This window comes from Balaenoptera musculus, chromosome 14 (genome assembly GCF_009873245.2).
Source record: "Balaenoptera musculus isolate JJ_BM4_2016_0621 chromosome 14, mBalMus1.pri.v3, whole genome shotgun sequence".
Taxonomy (NCBI): Eukaryota; Metazoa; Chordata; class Mammalia; order Artiodactyla; family Balaenopteridae; genus Balaenoptera; species Balaenoptera musculus.
In genome coordinates, this window is record NC_045798.1 from 64,668,514 (window position 1) to 64,690,105 (window position 21,592).

At 47.6% G+C, this 21,592-nt stretch overlaps 1 protein-coding gene across 8 annotated transcripts in view; it reads right to left on the reverse strand.

The window, feature by feature from the left end:
* Window positions 1-21,592, reverse strand: part of ZBTB7C (zinc finger and BTB domain containing 7C) — a 373,598-nt gene that overhangs the window by 293,742 nt on the left and 58,264 nt on the right. For 6 of the 8 annotated variants that reach the window (XM_036823649.1, XM_036823635.1, XM_036823636.1 and 3 more), the window contains one exon: window positions 863-1,089. The exons of the other annotated variants lie outside the window; for them this stretch is intronic. Coding sequence is in view for 1 of the 6 variants with exons in the window: in XM_036823636.1 (XP_036679531.1) it covers window positions 863-869 (7 nt within the window). In the remaining 5 variants the exon portion in view is untranslated. The remainder of the gene's footprint in view (window positions 1-862; window positions 1,090-21,592) is intronic. 8 annotated transcript variants of the gene reach the window in all.

The window sequence follows — 21,592 nt, forward strand, 5'->3', positions numbered from 1 at the left end:
CCCCATGGCGGAAATTGCCAGAGCGGTACCCAGTATGACACACACAGTGACGACCAGATGGCCAATGGAACAGGCCCTCCACTAGATCAGAGCTCATCTTCGGGGTCTCCAGTCCCACTGGACCCTGGTCCTCCCAGCTTCAGGGTCCTGCCCTCTAGGCTCTGAGGACCTTCTCAATGCTTTCTGCCTTGGCTGACCTCCTCAGATTACCTGCTAGACCCAGGGTGTCTGCCAGCCCCCGCCTGTGCTCTCCAGACCCCCACCCATGACCTCCCGAAGTCAGCCTTGGTCATCTGCTACTTGCCCTGGCATCCCTGGAGGGACGAAGGCAGCCACAAAGTCCCTATTTCCTTTTTTACAAGAAATTCCAACCCATCACCTCACCGGTCATTCAAAAAATCTGTCCCAACCCAGAAGGCTTCTCAGCCAATAAGGCCTCCAGGTCTATCCCTTAGGTATCACTGATCCATGAAAGAGCTCCTGCACCCCTCGTTGCCTTTGTTTCCCCACTGGCATCCATGCCCTGCTTCCCAAGGGAGCTGATGGGAAATAATGACTTCTTGATTTGTTACTCTAAGGTCTTAAAACAAGAGGTGCTACATCCATATGGCATCAGGCCTTCCTATGAGGCATAGCAAGCGAACCTACCTGCTGCTAAATCTTCTGGTGCCTAGCTCCAGCAAGAGCCTGGGGCAGGAACTAATAACTAGAAAGCATCCACCTATTATCTCATCAGGCCTTACTCTGCTTTGTTTGCACGGTTATCCTCCCAAGAGCTGACCTTTTACGTCTACTGCAGGCTGACATATTCTCCTACCTGCCATATCATTCCGAAAGGACTGATGAACCTCAGGTTCATTACCTGTCATTACACCGTGTACATGTCACTTGGGGCCGAGGTATCAATTCTTCTTGAGTCTCCCCGCTGGTACAGTCTCCCGACTTGGAGGCTCCGGGTCCAACGAGCTGCAGATTGTGCTCACTCCTCAGGCCCTGGTGGGCTTCATGCCATCCCTTACTGCTCTCCTGGCTGGCCTACTCCTCAGGGGTAGTGAGGCCTTCTGAGTTCCCAGCTGCCTCAGAGGAGACCTGTAGGAAGAACAAAGGTCCCTGTGACCTACCAGGGGCAGAGACACATGTCCAAGTTTTAACTGTTCTAGAACTTTCCAGCCATCTTTTTTTTCTCTCTCTATTATTAGATCTTGTAACTCCAGGTGACTATATAGACTCTACCTCAGCTAGGGTCTTCACTGCCAATGTCCCACCCACCAACCCTACCCCCAGGCCTCAGCATGCGTGTGCCACACACACACACACACCCCTTCATTCTTATCTCCTTACCTTGGCATATTTTATTTCATCTGCCTGAAAGACGCACCTTCAGTCACCCATCTTACCCACCATTCAGAATTTAGCTCATACCCACCAACAGAACCTCATTGCCCCAGGAAAGAGGAAGGACCTGGGTGTCCTCCCTCCACCAATGAGACCCACAAAGAACAAGGCCATGTCTACCGGGGACATTCCTCAACTCTTGTAGCCCAGGCCCTGGGACAAGGCTTCCGGTGTGCTGTGGTTTGGGGGCTCCAGGAAGGCCACCCACCTGTGGCCTCCTTTCACAGCCCTTCGCTCAGAGTGAGAGACAAGGGTACAGATGCAAACCTCGCTGGGTAAGGGACACAGACACTGCTCCACTGAGTGACCACATTTCATAGCCAAGACCACAGCTCACACTCTGGGGGCAGGGGGCAGGTAGGAAGGGGCTCCAACAAGAAGAAGCCGCGCCTCAGCATGCAGATCTCCTGGGTTCTGGAGACTGGGGCCACATTGGCCGTAGCCCCGTATCTCTGACCAGGCATGGCCTCCAGCTCCCGGGGCCGCTGCCCAGACAGCTGTGACCCTGAGCTCCACCCCAAACTCGGGGTCCTCTGGGCCTCAGTGGACCCACTGCTGAGAAGGGGCTGTGGTAGGTGGAGAGTGTCCACCAGGGCATCCAGCGCTGCAGGAAAGGGGGAGCACCACGGACAGGGATGAGGGCAGCAAAGGGAGGCAGGGACCTGGAGTCCCATGGATTTTGTAAGCCTAACAATGACAATGTCTTTCACACACACCCTGATTTATACCCTTCAAGCTGCTTTGGCATCCACTGGACCCATGTGGTTTCACAGTAGTGACATAAAGGGGTATTTTTTTTTTAAGGTTATTTTAGAGATGAGGAAACAAAAGCACAGAAAGGTTGAGAATCTCACTAAAGATCCCACAGGAAGGTAGTGAAAGAGTCAAGACTGGAATTTCTGACTCCCAGTTATCATTCTTTCCAGCAAGCCCCTTGGTACTGGGTTAATTTCCTAGCACGTCAGGGGAATGGCGGGTCGGTAGGAGTGGGGAGGACGAGGGGAACAGAGGCATGCTTGGCCTGCTGTGGGGGGATGGGGAGAAGAGAGAACAGGAGGAGGATCCAGCCTGTGGTTTCTCCCCTGCTAGGAGGGTCTAGGCGAAGAAGGCACAGAGAAGAGAGTGATAAACAGGGAAGGCAGGAATGTGGAGGCCCCTAGCTGACAGGAGCAGCTCAGGCAAACAGGGTGCTGCTGTGATAAATAGCCACAGCTTGGGAGTGGGGAGCGGGGCAGGGTGCCCACCTTGAGCCTCCAGGGCAACCTGGCTTTACAGCTCTGGCCTCCGAGGCATTGCTGGGCAAGGCAGCCCTGGGGATTAGAAGCCCCTTTGAAAGAACAAAGCAGTTATTGGTATTACCTTCCAAAAGCATACACACACATCAATGCTCTTTTGTATATGGGATATATTCCTGAATAATGAAAATGAAAAAACGCCACCACGAAGTTCCACCCCTACGAAGAAAGATCTCAGCTGCTCCTGGACAATTGGATTCTCTGCTTGATTCCAACGCTGCTCTGCTTCCGCTCTCCAGGAAGAAGTCACAACCTAGGAAATTCCTACCTGGTGGGCAGGCAGGCCGAGATCCTTCTAGAATAGGCAGCACAGGCCAAAGGCCAGGAAACCCAGGATAGGTGGCCAATCCATGGAGTTCAGCGGAAAAAGGACGCAAACACCAAAAGCAGCCAGGAGCTCAGTGCAGACCCACATGCCCACCGGACCACACCTCAAAACATCAGGCTACGGAAAGAATGGAAAGTCATCCCCTGGTGTTATTATCGTTCTGTGTCCCAGGCACCCCGGGGAAGGGGAGGGGGTCCTTGTTCTACCAAGTAAGACATGAGCCCTACTACACGTGCACCAAATGCCGTGGGAAAGGGAGGAGAAGCTGCACGCTTCAGAAGCCGGTTACCAGCCTGTCCCATGGGCTGCACGATCACCTGGCGGCTGTAGCTCCGGAAGCAAACAGCTAGAGCACATCAGTTTTCGCTGGGGGTGGGAGGGTGGGGATCGGAGTGCTTCTGAGCCCTCCTGCAAGGTGGGGTTGAAACATATTCACAGCAGATGGTGCTGTCGCCCTCACTCGGGATTCTCATTCCTAATTATCTGTGCTGTCAGCAAAACAATTAACCCTCAAAGAAAAACTGCGCCATCCACTCCCAACCATATGAAAAGACAATTTTTCCCAAGGACAAGGGACACTTAGGGCAGCAGCAGAGGGAAAGTAGGGCAGCCTTGTGTTCGATTCAGGATCTCACTCTCCCTGGGCGATTTCGCCATCCTCTGACCTCCGTGGTCCGCTGCATGCATCGCACGGCAGCCCCTCCCGCCTCTGAGCCTGCATTTCCTTTCCCATAAAAAGAGGGGGTGAGTCCAATCCCTAGGGTCCCCTTCAGTCCCACAGTGCTACCATGCTACAAGCATGGTTCTTTTCCTTTGAATTTTAAGTTCCTTTGGAGTAGAGATTGAGTTTCCATTTCTTCCTCCATTCATTTGCTCACTTGCTTATCTGCTTATTTATTCATTCATTCACTCATTCATTCATTCAGTTATATAGGAGATATGAAGAAAATATCTATTCAGCCTTCTTGACCACTGCATGGAGCTTTCTTCCCCTGGGATGTGGAGGGAGGAGGGAAGATGGAGCAGGGTGAGGTGGAGGTGCAAGGGGCTTCAGCACTTGGCACTGGCTTGGCATCAGCTGTAGGAGAGGAATCCTATTGCATTTGTGTTCTCTCTGAAGATTCAGCTGCAGGAAGGCAGAGTCCTCTCCAGAGAGCTGAATGTGGTAAGCAAGCCACCTTGGTCCCCAGGGCAGGCCTGCAGAGGGGTGGAGAGGTGCTATGTAAGGAGATACAAAAGCCCCCATCAGCTGCTGTGGAGCTGGAGAGAGCGCTTCGCAGTTGTTCATTAAAGACCTGAGGCATGAGTGAATAAACCAGAATGCCCCTCCTTAAAGGAACTGTTTAAAAGAAAGGAGAGTTTTTATAGGGCTAAGGCATGATATGATGTTTGTTACCCAGGGGGCTGCTATTTAAGGCTGGGCTGGTTGGTCCGTTTTATCTGTTGTCATGCACTGTCATGGGAAAGAAAGCAGGGTGAGCAAGAAATTGTAGAATGATCACTGTCAGCGCCAAAAGAGCCTTCAGGGATGACATCATCCTGGACACGTTTTGCAGGTGCCATCTGGAGAGGTTGAGGGGCTGTCTGCTCACCGACAGGGAGGGCAGAGCAAGACTGCCGCAGCTGGCTCTACATCCGGGCCTCACTCTGGTCCCAATACACAGCCTCCCAGGACCACCCCTCAATATACTGGGGAACTCACAGGGCAGAAAGGAAGGCTCAGATGGGGGCACCATCTGGCCGACACCCCTCCACAACCCCCCGGGGCAGCAGGCCTCCTACTCAGGCAGTGGCAGTGCTCTGCGCACCTGGCGAAGGAGCGCAGAAAAAAGATAGGGACGGGGCTGGGGGGGTGGAGGGCAGGGAGCTGAGACCCCTCCTCGACCACCATTTTGCCCAGTTCAAGCCTTGTGACATCCTTCTTCCGTCTCCCTGTCACCCATCCGGCTACCAGCACTTGCCTTCACCCAGTGACCAGGAGCACAGGCTCGGATGCCAGCTCCTCGGCATAAAAGGACTGTGTTTATATTCAAAGCGGGCCGTTGCCCACTCAGAATCTGCCCACTCAAAGGCAGCACATGTGACTGCACCCCCTGCCCAGAGCCCAAGCGGGACAGACGCCAACCTCTGGCTGGAGACATTTCTAAATATGAGTGTGGCACAAAGAGTCAGGTTCCCAGGCCTCCTCTGCTCTGGAAGACCCAGCCAGGATTGTCAAGGCTGCCCGGAAGGAGAGGGCTGGGGGCAGGCAGGATCAGAAGGCAGCCAGCTGAGACAGCCATCGGCCCCAGAAACATCACCTGAACCTCTCCCTGGCCTTCCAGCCTCGTTAGGGGAAGAGAAAGGATTACCCCGCACCCAGAAAGTCTAATCAATTGCCTGAAACCCTTGGCAGCAGGGACAGGAAAGCCACTGCTTGCTCAAATGCACATGGATTAAAAATACACAAATGGAATATTTTTTCTTCCCCTCTCCTCAACCTCCTGAAGCCTGGGATGCTTGTTAAAAATAGCCTTGCTGTGGCATGGATCCTACAAAACCCAATGGCTGGCATGAAAATTAAGAAGCCATTGGAGGCGGCACTAAGTGGTTACCCCTGGGGAGTGGGCCGGGGAGGGCTGGGAGGGGGTGCTTTCAAGTGTTTGCAGACACGCTTCTACACTGCTTGGATTTTTAACAAGCAGATATTATTTTTATTAGGCTTTTTTTCTTCAAGCCTCTGTTCTCTCTCTTTTTTTTACTCTTTAGTTCCTCTTCATTTTTTTTTTTTAATATATTTTTTGGCTGCGTTGGGTCTTCGTTGCTGCGTGTGGGCTTTCTCTAGTTGCGGCGAGTGGGGGCTACTCTTCGTTGTGGTGCGTGGGCTTCTCATTGCAGTGGCTTCTCTTGTTGCGGAGCACGGGCTCCAGGCACACAGGCTTCAGTAGTTGTGGCATGTGGGCTCAGTAGTTGCGGCTCGTGGGCTCTAGAGTGCAGGCTCAGTAGTTGTGGCACACGGGCTTAGTTGCTCCATGGCATGTGGGATCTTCCCAGACCAGGGCTCAAACCTGTGTCCCCTGCATTGGCAGGCGGATTCTTAACCACTGCGCCATCAGGGAAGCCCCAGTTTGGTTTTTTTAAATGGAGATTCATACATTGCATCCTTCACCTTAAGCTTAAGGCTGAACTTGCACTGACCTAGCAACCCGACAGCCCAGTGCTGGCTGCCCTGGTGGTGCACAGATCCCTTGGCACCCAGGACACCAGGTGCAAATACAGCCCAGAGTCACGAAAGGAACACTGAATCCAGGGTCAGAGTCTTGGATCTATGGCTGTGTGACCTCAGACAAGCCACTTGATCTCTCTGGGCTTCAGTTTCCTTAACTGTAAAATGAGGCAGTTGGATTAAATGCACAACAGGTACCTTCTAGTCGTAAGCATTTCACAATTTTAAGGATTGAGGAAAATATCTGAAACTTGCCCTGTGTTTGTCCTCACCATGAACGGGCAAGGGGAATGTGTCCCTGGGCAGAGATGGGGTTTTAAAATCAGAAGACAAAAGGAATCCAAATTGGAAAAGAAGTAAAACTGTCACTGTTTGCAGATGACATGATACTATACATAGAAAATCCTAAAGATGCTACCAGAAAACTACTAGAGCTCATCAATGAATTTCGTGAAGTTGCAGGATACAGAATTAATACACAGAAATATCTTGCATTCCTATACACTAACAATGAAAGATCAGAAGGAGAAATTAAGGAAACAATCCCATTTACCATCACATCAAAAAGAATAAAATACCTAGGAATAAACCTACCTAAGGAAGCAAAAAACCTGTACTCAGAAAACTATAAGATACTGATGAAAGAAATCAAAGGTGAAACAAAGAAATGGAGAGACATACCATGTTCTTGGATTGGAAGAATCAATATTGTCAAAATGACTACACTACCCAAAGCAATCCAAAGATTCACTGCAATCCCTATCAAATTACCAATGGCATTTTTCACAGAATTAGAACAAAAAATTTTACAATTTGTATGGAAACACAAAAGACCCTGAATAGCCAAAGCAATCTTGAGAAAGAAAAATGGAGGTGGAAGAAGCAGGCTTGCTGACTTCAGACTATACTACAAAGCTACAGTAATCAAAACAGTACGGTACTGGCCCAAAAGCAGAAATATAGATCAATGGAACAGGATAGAAAGTCCAGAGTTAAACCCAGGCACCCATGGTGACCTAATCTATGACAAAGGAGGCAAGAATATACAATGGAGAAAAGACAGTCTCTTATATCAGTGGTGGTGGGAAAACTGGACAGCTACATGTAAAAGAATGAACACTACCTAACACCATACACAAAAATAAACTCAGAATGGATTAAAGACCTCAATGTAAGGCCTGATACCATAAAACTCTTACAGGAAAACAGGCAGAACACTCTCTGAGATAAATCTAAGCAAGATCTTTTTTGATCCACCTCCTAGAGTAATGAAAATAAAAACAAAAATAAATAAATGGGACTTAACTAAACTTAAAAGCTTTTGCACAGCAAAGGAAACCATAAACAAAATGAAAAGACAACCCACAGAATGGGAGAAAATATTTGCAAATGAAGCAACCGATAAGGCATTAATCTCCAAAATATACAAGCAGCTCATGCAGCTCAATATCAAAAAAACAAACCACCCAATCAAAAAATGGGCAGAAGATCTAAATAGACATTTCTTTAAAGAAGACATACAGATAGCCAAAAAGCACATAAAAAGATGCTCAACATCACAAATTATTAGAGAAATGCAAATCAAAACTGCAATGAGGGGGGCTTCCTTGGTGGCACAGTGGTTAAGAATCCACCTGCCAACGCAGGGGACACGGGTTTGAGCCCTGGTCTGGGAAGATCCCACATGCCGCAGAGCAACTAAGCCCATGTGCCACAACTACTGAGCCTGTGCTCTAGAGCCCACAAGCCACAACTACTGAGTCCACGTGCCACAGCTACTGAAGCCCATGTGTCTAGAGCCCCTGCTCCGCAACAAAAGCCACCACAATGAGAAGCCCATGCACTGCAACAAAGAGTAGTCCCTGCTCGCCGCAACTAGAGAAAGCCTGCGCACAGCAATGAAGACCCAACGCAGCCAAAAATAAATAAACAAAATTAATTAATTAAAAAAAAACTGCAATGAGGTATCTCCTTGCACTAGTTAGAATGGCCATCATCAAAAAATCTACAAATAATGAATGCTGGAGAGGGTGTGGAGAAAAGGGAACCCTCCTACACTGTTGGTGGGAATGTAAATTGGTACAGCCACTATGGAGAACAGTGTGGAGGTTCCTTAAAAAACTAAAAATAGAACTACCATATGACCCAGCAATCCCACTACTGGGCATATACCCTGAGAAAACCGTAATTCAAAAAGACACATGCACCACAATGTTCATTGCAGCACTATTTACAATAGCCAGGACATGGAAGCAACCTAAATACCCATCGACGGATGAAAGGATAAAGATGTGGTGCATATATACAATGGAATATTACTCAACCATAAAAAAGAACGAAATAATGCCATTTGCAGCGACACGGATGGACCTAGAGATTCTCATACTGAGTGAAGTAAAGCCAGACAAAGACAAATATGATATTGCTTATATGTGGACTCTAAAAAAATGATACAAATGAACTTATTTGCAAAACAGAAATAGATTCACAGATGTAGAAAACAAACTTATGGTTACCGGAGGGAAAGGGTGGGGGATAAATTGGGAGACTGGGATTGACACATATAAAATATGTGTCACATATTTTACTACCACATATAAACTACCACATATAAAATAGATAACTAATAAGGACCTACTGTATAGCACAGGGAACTCTACTCAATACTCTGTAATAACCTGTATGGGAAATGAATCTAAAAAAGAGTGGATATATGTATATGTTTAACTGATTCCCTTTGCTGTACAGCAGAAACTGACACAACATTGTAAATCAACTGTACTCCAATAAAAACACTTTTAAAAGTTAAGCTTTCATCAAATCTAAAAAAATAAAATAAAATCAGGAGACAGGGGAGAAGGAAAGAAGCTGTTCTGAGAGCAGAGAGCAGCTCCACACCTTGCGGATGAAGTGTGCAATTTGGAAAGAGCATCACTTTGGGACCCAAAATGTCCTGGGTTCAAATCCTGACTTCAGCTGTTAGTAACTATGTGAACTCAGGAACTGCTCATCACTGGTGCAAATGGACCTTCTCGTTTGTAACATGGGGTAGGAATATCCACATCCAAAGGCTGTCGTGGTTATTATATGTAAGGAAGTGAAAAATTACCCAGCTCATTGTAGGAGTCTAACGTCCTTTTTTTCTTTTCTTCCTCCTGTCGTTTACCCTCCACTGCATTGCAGGGTGGTTAAGAGTGTGGGCTCTGGAAGCAGATTGCTCTCCCAGCTCCACCACCTATTCGCTGGTGACCTTGGGCAAGCAGTTTAATTTCTCTGTGCCTCAGCTTCTTCACCTACAAAGTGGGAGTGAGCCAGGGCTGGTTGTTTTGCCCCTGCCCCTCCTAGCCAACTGAGCCCTCAGTTTTCAATCTTGTATCTTCTATAGGTTTTCCTTCACAGGCCTCATTCCTTCCTGCAACCTCTCTAAGATTCCTGGCCCACAGCTGCCCACCACCTGTGGTCGTCTGGCTGGCCCTCACCTACTCACTCCCAGCCCCCTCTCCATTTGGTCTGCACTCTGCAGGCTGCACACCTGGCCGGGGTTCTCTCCTGGAGCGTGGGGAATGTGTGTTTCAGATCAGTGCTTCTCAAGCTTCAATGTGCTTAGGAATCACCTGGGGATCTTGTCAAAATACAGATGCAGATGCAGATTCGGTAGGTCCCAGCTGGAGTCTGAAATTCTGCATTTCTAACAAGCTCCCAGGGGTGTCCAGGCCACTGGTGTGGGACCACCCTTTGATTAGCAAGACTGTAGAGTGGAGGAAATCCTAGTGTGTACATGTGTATGTGTGTGTGTGTGTGAGTGTGTGTGTGTGTGTGTGGGTGTGTGTGTACGGGGGTGGGGACAGGGACAAGGCAGGCCAGTTATCCAAATTAGAGAAGGAGTAGAATTTTGAAAGAGATGGTATGATAGAGACCAAGCGTGAATTCAAGAGACACCAAAGATGAAAAGTAGGAGAGTGTTATATGAAATGATGTGACATTACCCAACCAATAAAAATAATGTTTATTGAGATAATGCAGCAGCACAGAAAGATGCTTATGACATAATAACTGAAAAAGCAGACTACCCATTATTCACACACTACATACGCACACTAAATCTTCAACTCTGCCAAATGCACATTTAAGAAAACTGATAGACTGTAGTAGGATGACAGCTCAGGACCATGAAAGCTGTGTTACGGTATTATAATCACATGCATTTTCATTTCTTTGTCATTTTCTAGATGTTCTTAATGAAGTTTTATCATTTTTGTAATTTAAAGTTTTCCTTCTATATTACTCTCAGATACCCACTTCCTGAAATCGTCAGTTTTTCTGTTATTGAGGTTTCATGTATTTTGAGCACAAACCACCATTGCTGGGAGGGCTGGCAAATGGTGCATTAAACCTTCTCAGTCAAGCCCAAAAATAAAGCAACCCAGATTCTGTTCTTCTTCTAAGCCAAGGGTCTAGCGCTTTGGAAGGCTGGCACTATCACCTCTCACTATAGCAACAAGGAGACCCTGGTAACCTCGAGCTTACGGTTATTAAGAGTAAAAATAGGAAGTCCGTGGATAGATGTGCAGCAAGACGCTTCTGTGGGTTTGCATTGGACAAGCCGGGTTCTGAGCCCTCTCGGCCTCTCTTACAAGAAATAGAAAGCAAAAATCAGACTCTAGGAGCTGTTTCCCACAAGATTACAAGGAGTGCTTGGCATTTTCTTCTTTGTTTCCCATCTCCGGGCTGTAAGCTGCCTTTCAAACCAGTTCTCGACATGCCTGGAGTCAGGCTGTTCTAGAATAGGTGGCAAACTGTCCAGCCGGGGGATGCCAGAGGCTCACTTATGTTTTGGGCGTGTTTACACCACTCCAATGCCCTGCACCCAGCCTGCCCTTTGGACTTCTGTCCAGCTCTCCTGGCTTACCAGCACTCCCACCCATTCCCCCAGACCCCCGACCCATTCCGTGCAGTGTTTCCTCAACTTGTCCTTAGGCAGATGTTTCAGGCCCCCCAGCCTCCCATCTAGGCCTTGACTCTGACCTCTGGGAGGTTGGGGGTAGGGAGGAGGTCCCAGCCCCGGCCTGGCTGCTCCTGCCAGAGGTATAGGGTCTGAACCCAGGTCTGCTCCCCAGAACCCTGAATCCATTTTGCACTCTAGTGAACCAAGTTCAAGGCCCAGTTCTGCCACCATCTGGCTGTGGGACCTTGGGCAAACCACTTCACATCTCTGAACCTATAAACATTTTAAGATGGGTTTATAGAATCTCATGGTCTCTTTCGGTCCTAACACTCCATCACGCCAACAGGAATAACGGTTTACTGTTTATCTAGCAATACAGACGAGATATTTCACATACAAGTCTTTTCTAGACAACTAAACATTGCCCCTTCAAGCAACAAAATGTGTTTCATTTTAGCCCTACTGCACGAAGTTTTGCTTTGTTTTGTTTTAACATTTATATGCTTCTCATCCTTTTGTGGCAAAGAATAAAACCTAACATTTGTTTGTGTACTCCTCTCCCCAGCTCTGTTCCACAAAGCATTTGCAGTGGCCAAGGTGCTGAAAATAATGTAACTTTGTCTTCAGGGCCCTCTGGCATATCTATGAGATGCTCTCCTGTGTCAGGAGATTTGTCCCTACTGCTGCAATTTTCTCTCTTCTTCTGTCTGCCCCTTCCCACAGTAAGGCTCCCAGAGGTCATGCTACCTGTTAGGAATGCCTGCCTAAAGAAGCTTCCCCACTTCTAATGTGCAGCCCCCTGGGCTGGGCGACCGTGGGGCTCTGAGCAAGGGTCAGGTGGTCTTAGGATAAGGAGCCATGGCTTCAGCCATTTCGCTGATCCCAGGCACTTGTCCCTCGCTCTGAGATCCATGTTCTGGGACAGGAGAGGTGAGAGCAGGCTGAGCTCTGGATAAGTGAAGTATCTGTGCCTTGACCCCCTCACCTGAACCAATACTTATTTCCGCTTTGCTCGCTGGTTTTCCCAGAGGGGGGCGTTTAGAGACCATCAGAGTTGCTATCATTTCCACACAGGCCAGACTAGAAGGCAAGCTCAGGTTTAGAATTTAACCCCAACTCTACACATCCCCGGTGTCACTCCTTTTTCCAAACTGATCCCCAAGTTTCAATATGCCCTTGCCTTGCTTCTTCCCATAAGAGATGCTACAAGTCCCCAGATTAGGCTTTCTTTTCAGAGGAAGCCACCAGAGGCACCAGGCCAGATGCAGGCTCATTCCTAGACCAGAAACATCTGGCAGAGCAATCCCTGTCCCCCGCCTCCACTCCCTGGCAAGGCAGAGCGAAACCTCGATGCGCTCTGCCTTTGCCCCTCCATCCCAGGTTGGAGCAGCTGCACCAACAAGCTCTTACTGTCCCCTGTGCACACCCAGCTTCCTACCTGAGCCAGTCAACTCCACATTTATCACCAACCTACCACGCCCCCTGGCACACGTGCACTTCCTGTTCTGCCTGTAACGGGCCACCACATCACTCACTCTCGGGAGGACACAGCGTAGAGAGCCTGGAGGTTGTGGTTGGAAAAGGGAATTTCAGAGTTTTCAAGCCTGGAAGTGGGCAGTTCTGAAAGGGTGCCTTTATGGAAAAGCCAGGCTGCAGGAGGGGGAAGCTTCTAGAAGAAAAACCACCAAAGCCACTTTGAGACCAAGGCGGGAGATGGTTTGCAAAACGCTGAGGTCGGTAAGAAAAAGGGCAGGAAATGGGGGCAGAAGGGGCCTGGAGGTGGGTGTGGAAGGGTACCAGGAAAAAAGGTGAGGTGATGGATAACCCAGGAAGAGACGGAGGAGGTGAAGAGGCTGCGAGGGCACGTTAGTGCCGTGGCGGATATTCCAGCCCTGCATGACAAATAAGCCGGACCCACGGTGCCGCCTGCGGGGTGCTGGGAAGGGGCCTCTGCAGACCCGCATTCCTGCTGGGTCTGGCCCGGGGAGCAGCACGGCAGCAAGGAAACAAGCCAAGACAGTAAAATCGCATGAACCTTACAAAATAATAACCACCACCAAGAGCCAGGCATTTCCCATGGAAAGTCAAGTCAGTTCTCATCAGTGACCCGCACCCCTGAGCTGGCACCTATTTCTGCTTTGGTGTCTGGTCTTCCCAGAGGGGGTTTATACACTGTCGGAGCTGACATTACCACCAGGGCCACATCGGAAGGTAAGCTCAGGTTTAGAATTGAATCCCAACTCTGTACATACCTGTGTCATCCCATGTCTGAGTCCAGCTCCCACTTCTACAGAGGAGTAAACTGAGGCTTAGAAAGAGTAAGCAACCAAGGAGTCTGGATTCAAATCCTCAATTGCCTGATTCCCAAACCTGTTCCCCTCGAGCGCCACACTTCCCGGCTGACCCACGGTTCCTCACCGGTGCAAGAACAGTGGCTCCCGGTGGGCTTTGCTCTAGGGGACCCTGCCGTCTCCCCACATGAAACCACTGCATTTCATGCACTTCCAGCACGAACACACTGCTCCAAGTCTCCTGCAGAGGCTGAGATGGTGCGGCAGGATTGCTCCCTCAGGGAGGGCCGGTTTCCAAGAGTTACCGCGCGTCACCTGGCTGTGCACATTGCCACCTCTGCTCAAACACTCATAGATGTTGGCCGGGAGAGGAAGCCTTGAAAGGCAAAGAGGGAAACGGATCCTAGGACACAGGACGCTGGGGGCGGGGAGGGGAGGGAGCAGAAGGAAGCGAGGAGAGGGCAGCTGGGTCTGGGGGGCTTTGGATGCAGCCCTGAGTGTGGTGGCTGGCAGGACTTGAAAAGCACCTAACAGCAGCTCGGTGGCTTCTTCGAATCAAGGATGAACAGCGTTCTGGCAATACATGACAGGGGAGGGAGGACTCAAGGAGGAAATCATTTCCTATATAAAATGGGCATGAACAAAGGAACCAGCAGAAGAGAACCATGATACATTTTCTCTTTATAACTCTGCTCAAAGACCAAGTCTCCATCCTTTTTTGTTTCTTGCATCCTTCCCAATGCCTACCTGGCACCACCCGATACACACGATAGGAGCTGCATAGCTGCTTCATCCAACAGGTTTGTAGTGAATCACTATTATGTATTTGGTTCCGTCAAGATGAAGGGTGGGCAACAAATTAACTACAGACGCACGAGGACGTGCGTGGTCTCGTGAGGGAAGGTGAGATACCCACCTCCCAAAGCAGAAACCCCAGTCACCCGGTCCTTGAGTGATGCTGAAATAAACGGTGCCTACGCTGAGTGCTTTAGGAGGAAAGCCCACAGCAGAGCCGAGTCTCAAGGTGGTGGGTTCTCCCACCCTGGAGGTATTCAAGGCAGGACGACTGGCTGCAAGCAGAGGAAGGAGGGACAGTCCAGTCTATCGGGGCCCAAGATGACAAAGCACCTAGAAATGCCCTGCCCGGCAGGCCGTGGGGTGGGGGTGGGCACACAGTACACTCATCCTGGAGGCCAGTTTTAAGGGGGTGGAGAGTAGGAATACTGCAAAACACGCCATGAAGCACGCCCAGGGCAGCAACCATGTTTTTTTCATCTTGTGGTCCCTGCACGTAGCATAGTGCCTGCCCCACAGTCCTCCAAGAAGTGAGCTGGGTTCCACAACATTTAGTCTGCACCACCCAGCACACCACTGAAAGTCGGTGTCTGTTTCCTCCGTGAATGTCCACTCTAACCATTAGACTGTGAGCTTCTTTCCAAAACTATTTTATTAATTGGTTTTAGCAGTAGATTAATTTTCTATGAACATTGTAACAAATGATCACAAACTCTGTGACTTAAACAACACAAATGTATAATCTTACAGTTTGAAGGTCAGAAGCCTGACATGGGTCTCATGGGGCTAAAACCAAGGTGCTGGCTGTGCTGTGTTCCTTCCTGGAGGCTATAAGGGAAAATCCATTCCCTTGCCTTTTCAAGCTCTGTGAGGCTGCCCGCATTCCTTGGCTCGTGGGTCCCTCCCTCCATTTTCGAAGCCAGCAGTGTGGCATTTCTCTGACTGTTCTTCTGTAGTCACATCTCCCTCTCTGACCACAGGCCGGCAAGGTTCCTTGCGGTTTAGGGATTCATGTGACTTGATTGGGCCCACCTGAATAATCCAGCATCCTCTCTCCATTTCAAGGTCATAGTCTTAATCGCATCTGCAAAGACCCTTGTGCCACGTAAAGCGACATATGTACAGGTTCCGGGAATTGGGGCGTGGACATCTACAGGGATCATTATTCCACCCACCACAAATAGAAATACCTTCATATTGTTCACAATTCAAATAACACAAAAGGCTATAGAATGAAGAGTTTTCCTCCCATCCCTGTCATTCCTGATCCAGTTCTCCCTGTTAATATTGCCTCCATAGAGTTGAACCAATTTACATGTACATATACATGGCCCACCTCCAGTCATATACGGGCATGAGATGTAAGCTCATTTGGCACAGAAGCCATGGGTCACATTTCCTTCACGTCCCCCACGGTGCTCACTCCAGGTATGGACTCAGGAAGCCCTTGGGGGTCACTACTGCTCACAAGCCCTTAGACTCTTGCTGGTGACGGGGGCAGAGACTGGAGAGGAGGATGAAGACAGCAGCCAGCACAGGAGGAACACAGTTCCTTGGATTTAAAGGAGTAGCTTTGTGCATCTCCACCAACCAAACTGCTCCTCCCGCACGGACATCCCGCCGGGTTGGGAGCCAGTGGGCTTCCCCAGTGCGGGGAGCATCTTACCACGCCTTAAGGAGGGACTCTCGGCAGGGATGCGCTCTAAGGGGACATTACAAGCGTTCTGGGGTTGCCAAAGTCCCAGCTGCACCCTGAAAGGCGTTATTTTCCTGCTCTTCATCCATTCCTGGTGGAGATGTTGCTTTAAACCAAATGGCCCGTTATGTGCTAAGTCAATTTTGATCTAAAAGAAGAAAGGTTACATGGAAACTTTGATTGGCGCAATCAAGATTTCACAGCAGTAATTGCTGGGCCTGAGGAGCCCCAAATGTTCCTATTCCTCCCACCAGCCCAGCCTGGCCCCACCTCTGTAGCAGGACAAGCTCAGGCTAGGGCACAGGACCCAGGATCCTACCCGCTGGCAGATCTCTGTCTGGCAGAGCACAGAGGAGGCTGGAAGGGAGAAAACAGAGCACTGAGCCCCTGCAGTGAGCCTGAGGGGCCCTGGCAGGCCAGAAGATCAGGGGCTAGAGGTGCCCGGCCCTCTGCCTAGCCCCTTCCCTCACCTCTATTTGACCTCTACTTGGCCTGCTAGGTTCAGCTTAAGGGTCCCTCTGCTACGAAGCCACAGGCCAGGATTTGGTAGGCGCCTTTACAGCATGCCAGGAGGTAAAAACATGCCTCAGAGGGTGTAATGCTAACAGCTGAACTTCAGAGAAGAGAGAAAGTGACAAAAGTTAAGGAGAGAAGTGATGTGTAAGCAAGTGAGCAAAGTAATGTCAAGATCAAAGGTGAATTCTTAGAAATGCACAACCTTTGAGACTGAACCAGGAAGAAATAGAAAATATGAACAGACCAATCACAAGCACTGAAATTGAAACTGTGATTAAAAATTTTCCAACAAACCAAAGCCCAGGACCAGATGGCTTCACAGGCGAATTCTATCAAACATTTAGAGAAGAGCTAACACCCATCCTTCTCAAACTCTTCCAAAATATAGCAGAGGGAGGATCACTTCCAAACTCATTCTACAAGGCCACCATCACCCTGATACCAAAACCAGACAAAGATGTCAAAAAGAAAGAAAACTACAGGCCAATATCACTTATGAACCTAGATGCAAAAATCCTCAACAAAATACTAGCAAACAGAATCCAACAGCACATTAAAAGGATCATACACCATGATCAAGTGCGGTTTATCCCAGGAATGCAACGATTCTTCAATATATGCAAATCAATCAATGAGATACACCATATTAACAAATTGAAGGAGATAAACCATATGATCAACTCAATAGATGCAGAGAAAGCTTTTGACAAAATTCAACACCCATTTATGATAAAAACCCTCCAGAAAGGAGGCATAGGGGGAACTTTCCTCAATATAATAAAGGCCATATATGACAAACCCACAGCCAACATCGTTCTCAATGGTGAAAAACTGAAACCATTTCCACTAAGATCAGGAAGAAGACAAGGTTGCCCACTCTCACCACTATTATTCAACATAGTTTTGGAAGTTTTAGCCACAGCAATCAGAGAAGAAAAAGAAATAAAAGGAATCCAAATCGGAAAAGAAGAAGTAAAGCTGTCACTGTTTGCAGATGACATGATACTATACATAGAGAATCCTAAAGATGCTACCAGAAAACTACTGGAGCTAATCAATGAATTTGGTAAAGTAGCAGGATACAAAATTAATGCACAGAAATCTCTTGCATTCCTATACACGAATGATGAAAAATCTGAAAGAGAAATTAAGAAAACACTCCCATTTACCATTGCAACCAAAAGAATAAAATATCTAGGAATAAACCTACCTAAGGAGACAAAAGACCAGTATGCAGAAAATTATAAGACACTGATGAAAGAAATTAAAGATGATACAAACAGATGGAGAGATATACCATGTTCTTGGATTGGAAGAATCAACATTGTGAAAATGACTCTACTACCCAAAGCAATCTACAGATTCAATGCAATCCCTATCAAACTACCACTGGAATTTTTCACAGAACTAGAACAAAAAAATTTCACAATTTGTATGGAAACACAAAAGACCCTGACTAGCCAAAGCAATCTTGAGAAAGAAAAACGGAGCTGGAGGAATCAGGTTCCCTGACTTCAGACTATACTACAAAGCTACCGTAATCAAGACAGTATGGTTCTGGCACAAAAACAGAAATATAGATCAATGGAACAGGATAGAAAGCCCAGAGATAAACCCACACACATATGGTCACCTTATCTTTGATAAAGGAGGCAAGAATATACAATGGAGAAAAGACAGCCTCTTCAATAAGTGGTGCTGGGAAAACTGGACAGCTACATGTAAAAGAAAGAAATTAGAACACTCCCTAACACCATACACAAAAATAAACTCAAAATGGATTAAAGACCTAAATGTAAGGCCAGACACTATCAAACTCTTAGAGGAAAACATAGGAAGAACACTCTATGACATAAATCACAGCAAGAGCCTTTTTGACCCACCTCCTAGAGAAATGGAAATAAAACCAAAAATAAACAAATGGTACCTAATGAAACTTAAAAGCTTTTGCACAGCAAAGGAAACCATAAACAAGACAAAAAGACAACCCTCAGAATGGGAGAAAATATTTGCAAATGAAGCAACTGACAAAGGATTAATCTCCAAAATTTACAAGCAGCTCATGCAGCTCAATATCAAAAAAACAAACAACCCAATACAAAAATGGGCAGAAGAGCTAAATAGACATTTCTCCAAAGAAGATATACAGATTGGCAACAAACACATGAAAGAATGCTCAACATCATTAATCATTAGAGAAATGCAAATCAAAACTACAATGAGATATCATCTCACACCAGTCAGAATGGCCATCATTAAAAAATCTACAAACAGTAAATGCTGGAGAGGGTGTGTAGAAAAGGGAACCCTCTTGCACTGTTGGTGGGAATGTAAATTGATACAGGCACTATGGAGAACAGTATGGAGGTTCCTTAAAAAACCGAAAATAGAACCATACGACCCAGCAATCCCACTACTGGGCATATACCCTGAGAAAACCGTAATTCAAAAAGAATCATGTACCAAAATGTTCACTGCAGCTCTATTTACAATAGCCAGGACATAGAAGCAAGCTAAGTGTCCATCGACAGATGAATGGATACAAAAGATGTGGCACATATATACAACGGAATATTACTCAGCCATAAAAAGAAATGAAGTTGAGTTATTTGTAGTGAAGTGGATGGACCTAGAGTCTGTCATACAGAGTGAAGTAAGTCAGAAAGAGAAAAACAAATACCACATGCTAACACATATATATGGAATCTAAGAAAAAAAAATGGTCATGAAGAACCTAGGGGCAAGATGGGAATAAAGACACAGAACTACTAGAGATTGGACTTGAGGATATGGGGAGGAGGAAAGGTAAGCTGTGACAAAGTGAGAGAGTGGCATGGACATATATACACAACCAGACGTAAAATAGATAGCTAGTGGGAAGCAGCCACATAGCACAGGGAGATCAGCTCAGTGCTTTGTGACCATCTAGTGGGGTGGGATAGGGAGGGTGGGAGGGAGGGAGACACAAGAGGGAAGAGATATGGGAACGTATGTATATGTATAACTGATTCACTTTGTTATAAAGCAGAAACTAACACACCATTGTAAAGCAATTATACTCTAATAAAGATGTTAAAAAAAAAAAGATCAAAGGTGAGGGTCATCCCTTGTGGTCCAGTGGGTAAGACTCCACGCACCCAATGCAGGGGGCCTGGGTTCGATCCCTGGTCAGGGAACTAGATCCCACATGCATGCCACAACTAAGAAGTCCGCATGCTGTAACTAAAGATCCCACATGCCGCAACGAAGATCCCATGCACTGCAACTAAGACCCAGCACAGCCACAATAAATAAATAAATAAATTTTTAAAAAGAATTGTTAAAAAAAAAAAAGATCGAAGGTGAGCTAAAAAGCTATGATCTCTGTGTTGGGAGGACTGGGGTCCAGGCCTTCCTCACCCCCAGCTCTCAGGGATGGCCTCGGACAAGCCATCAACCAGCCTTAGACATCTGTATGTGAGAGTCCTACCATCGGCCCTGCCTACCTCGCACAGCTGTTGTACATTAAGTAAGAAAAGATGAGAAAGTTCTCTGGAAGACTAAAAGCAATACAGAAATAGAAACTGATGTAACAATAATCCTTTGCTTTTGCTGTGTCTTGCAGTCTACACGGAGCTTCCTATCCAGTGCCTCCTGATCCTCAAAGCAACCCTGGAATATAGGAAAGGACAGTCATACCCAGTATACAGATGTGAAAACTGAGGTGCAGAGAGTTCAAGCCCACAACCACACAGACTACAAGGGACTGAGCTGACAGTGGTGTCCAGGGGTTCTAACTCCAAATAGTGTTCTGTTTACCACAGATGCACCCAGCATTGCCTAAAACCACAGCCGCTAGCTGTGCAGAAACCCTCCTCCTTCTTTAATCCTGTCGCTCTCCCCAGCTTTGTTGACTGATAAATGTGCTTCCCCAGGCTCGTTGTAACCAGCAGTGTTGGGGAGGTAGGCAGGCTGCAGGCTGGGCTCAGCCTCTGACCCTCTGCGGGGCTGTAGAAGAGTCCCTGTCCCCCAGTTTCCTCCAATTCCGTGTATCTTTGATGTTAAAATCACTTAACGACTCTAATCTAGGCGCTTCCAGGAAATGCACTCAGGGCCTTTCTCGAAGGGCTGGGCCATGGGCCTTTATGACAACACAGGGAGCAGGACAGAGCTGGCTGCACAGAGAGGGCACCTACCAGGTCCTGGGCACGCCGTGTACATCTTCTCAGTTATCTCATGATGACTTCAGGTCAACATTAGTATCAACGAGGAGCAGAATGGTTGCATGACCTGCCCAGAGTCATCACGCAGCCTGGAAGTGGTCGGGCCCAAAGGCCATCCCCACATTTTCCATCACAGCATGGGTGGGAGAGACAGAGATGAAGGCACAGTGCTGGCCTCTTGTGTTCCCCTCCCTCCCCCCAAAAAAGGCTTCATCTGCACTCCAAGCCACCTCCTGGGCCTTCCAATTTCCTTCCTTCAGTGAATTGTGTGGAACAACTCAATATTGGTAACAGAAATCAGACTCAGTTTCTCAGATATAGGCATTCTATAAAAGCAGTGTCTGAGGGTGGGATTGCCTAGGAATACACCTGTGTAATTCACACCTGTGGGCAAAAATGTTAACTTTCTACAGTCGTGTTAGGCTGCCATAATCAATCTCAACATGAACACAATTAATGACTTTGCTCATGACAGGTTCTTGTTGGAGCTTTATATGCACTGTATACCCTGTTCCCAGTTACAGACCATCTTATATGGAAAAACTTGACTTTAGAACAGGAAAATAAGGAGGTAATTAATCACCTGGCAAAAGGACTCACCTGAGACCTCCTCATCAGCTCGTCATCCCCAAATACAATTAGTAAAGTTTCTCTTCCCACCCGGATTTCAGAGCATAGGTATCTAATGGACTTGGGAACATGACTTGAGAAACACAGCTATTTCCTGCTTCCTGACTGCAAATCTAGAATCAGTGTCAGCCTTTCTGGCTAGTTAAACAGGAGAGGAGGAGGCTGCTGTGTCAGGGTTGGGTCTGAAATGTATTGATAGCTGTACACTCCCCTCAGTGTTCCACATAAAGGAGTGGAGATGGGGGACCAAAGAAATTGGACTGAGCTACTGTGAGCCTACCAAGCACACGGATA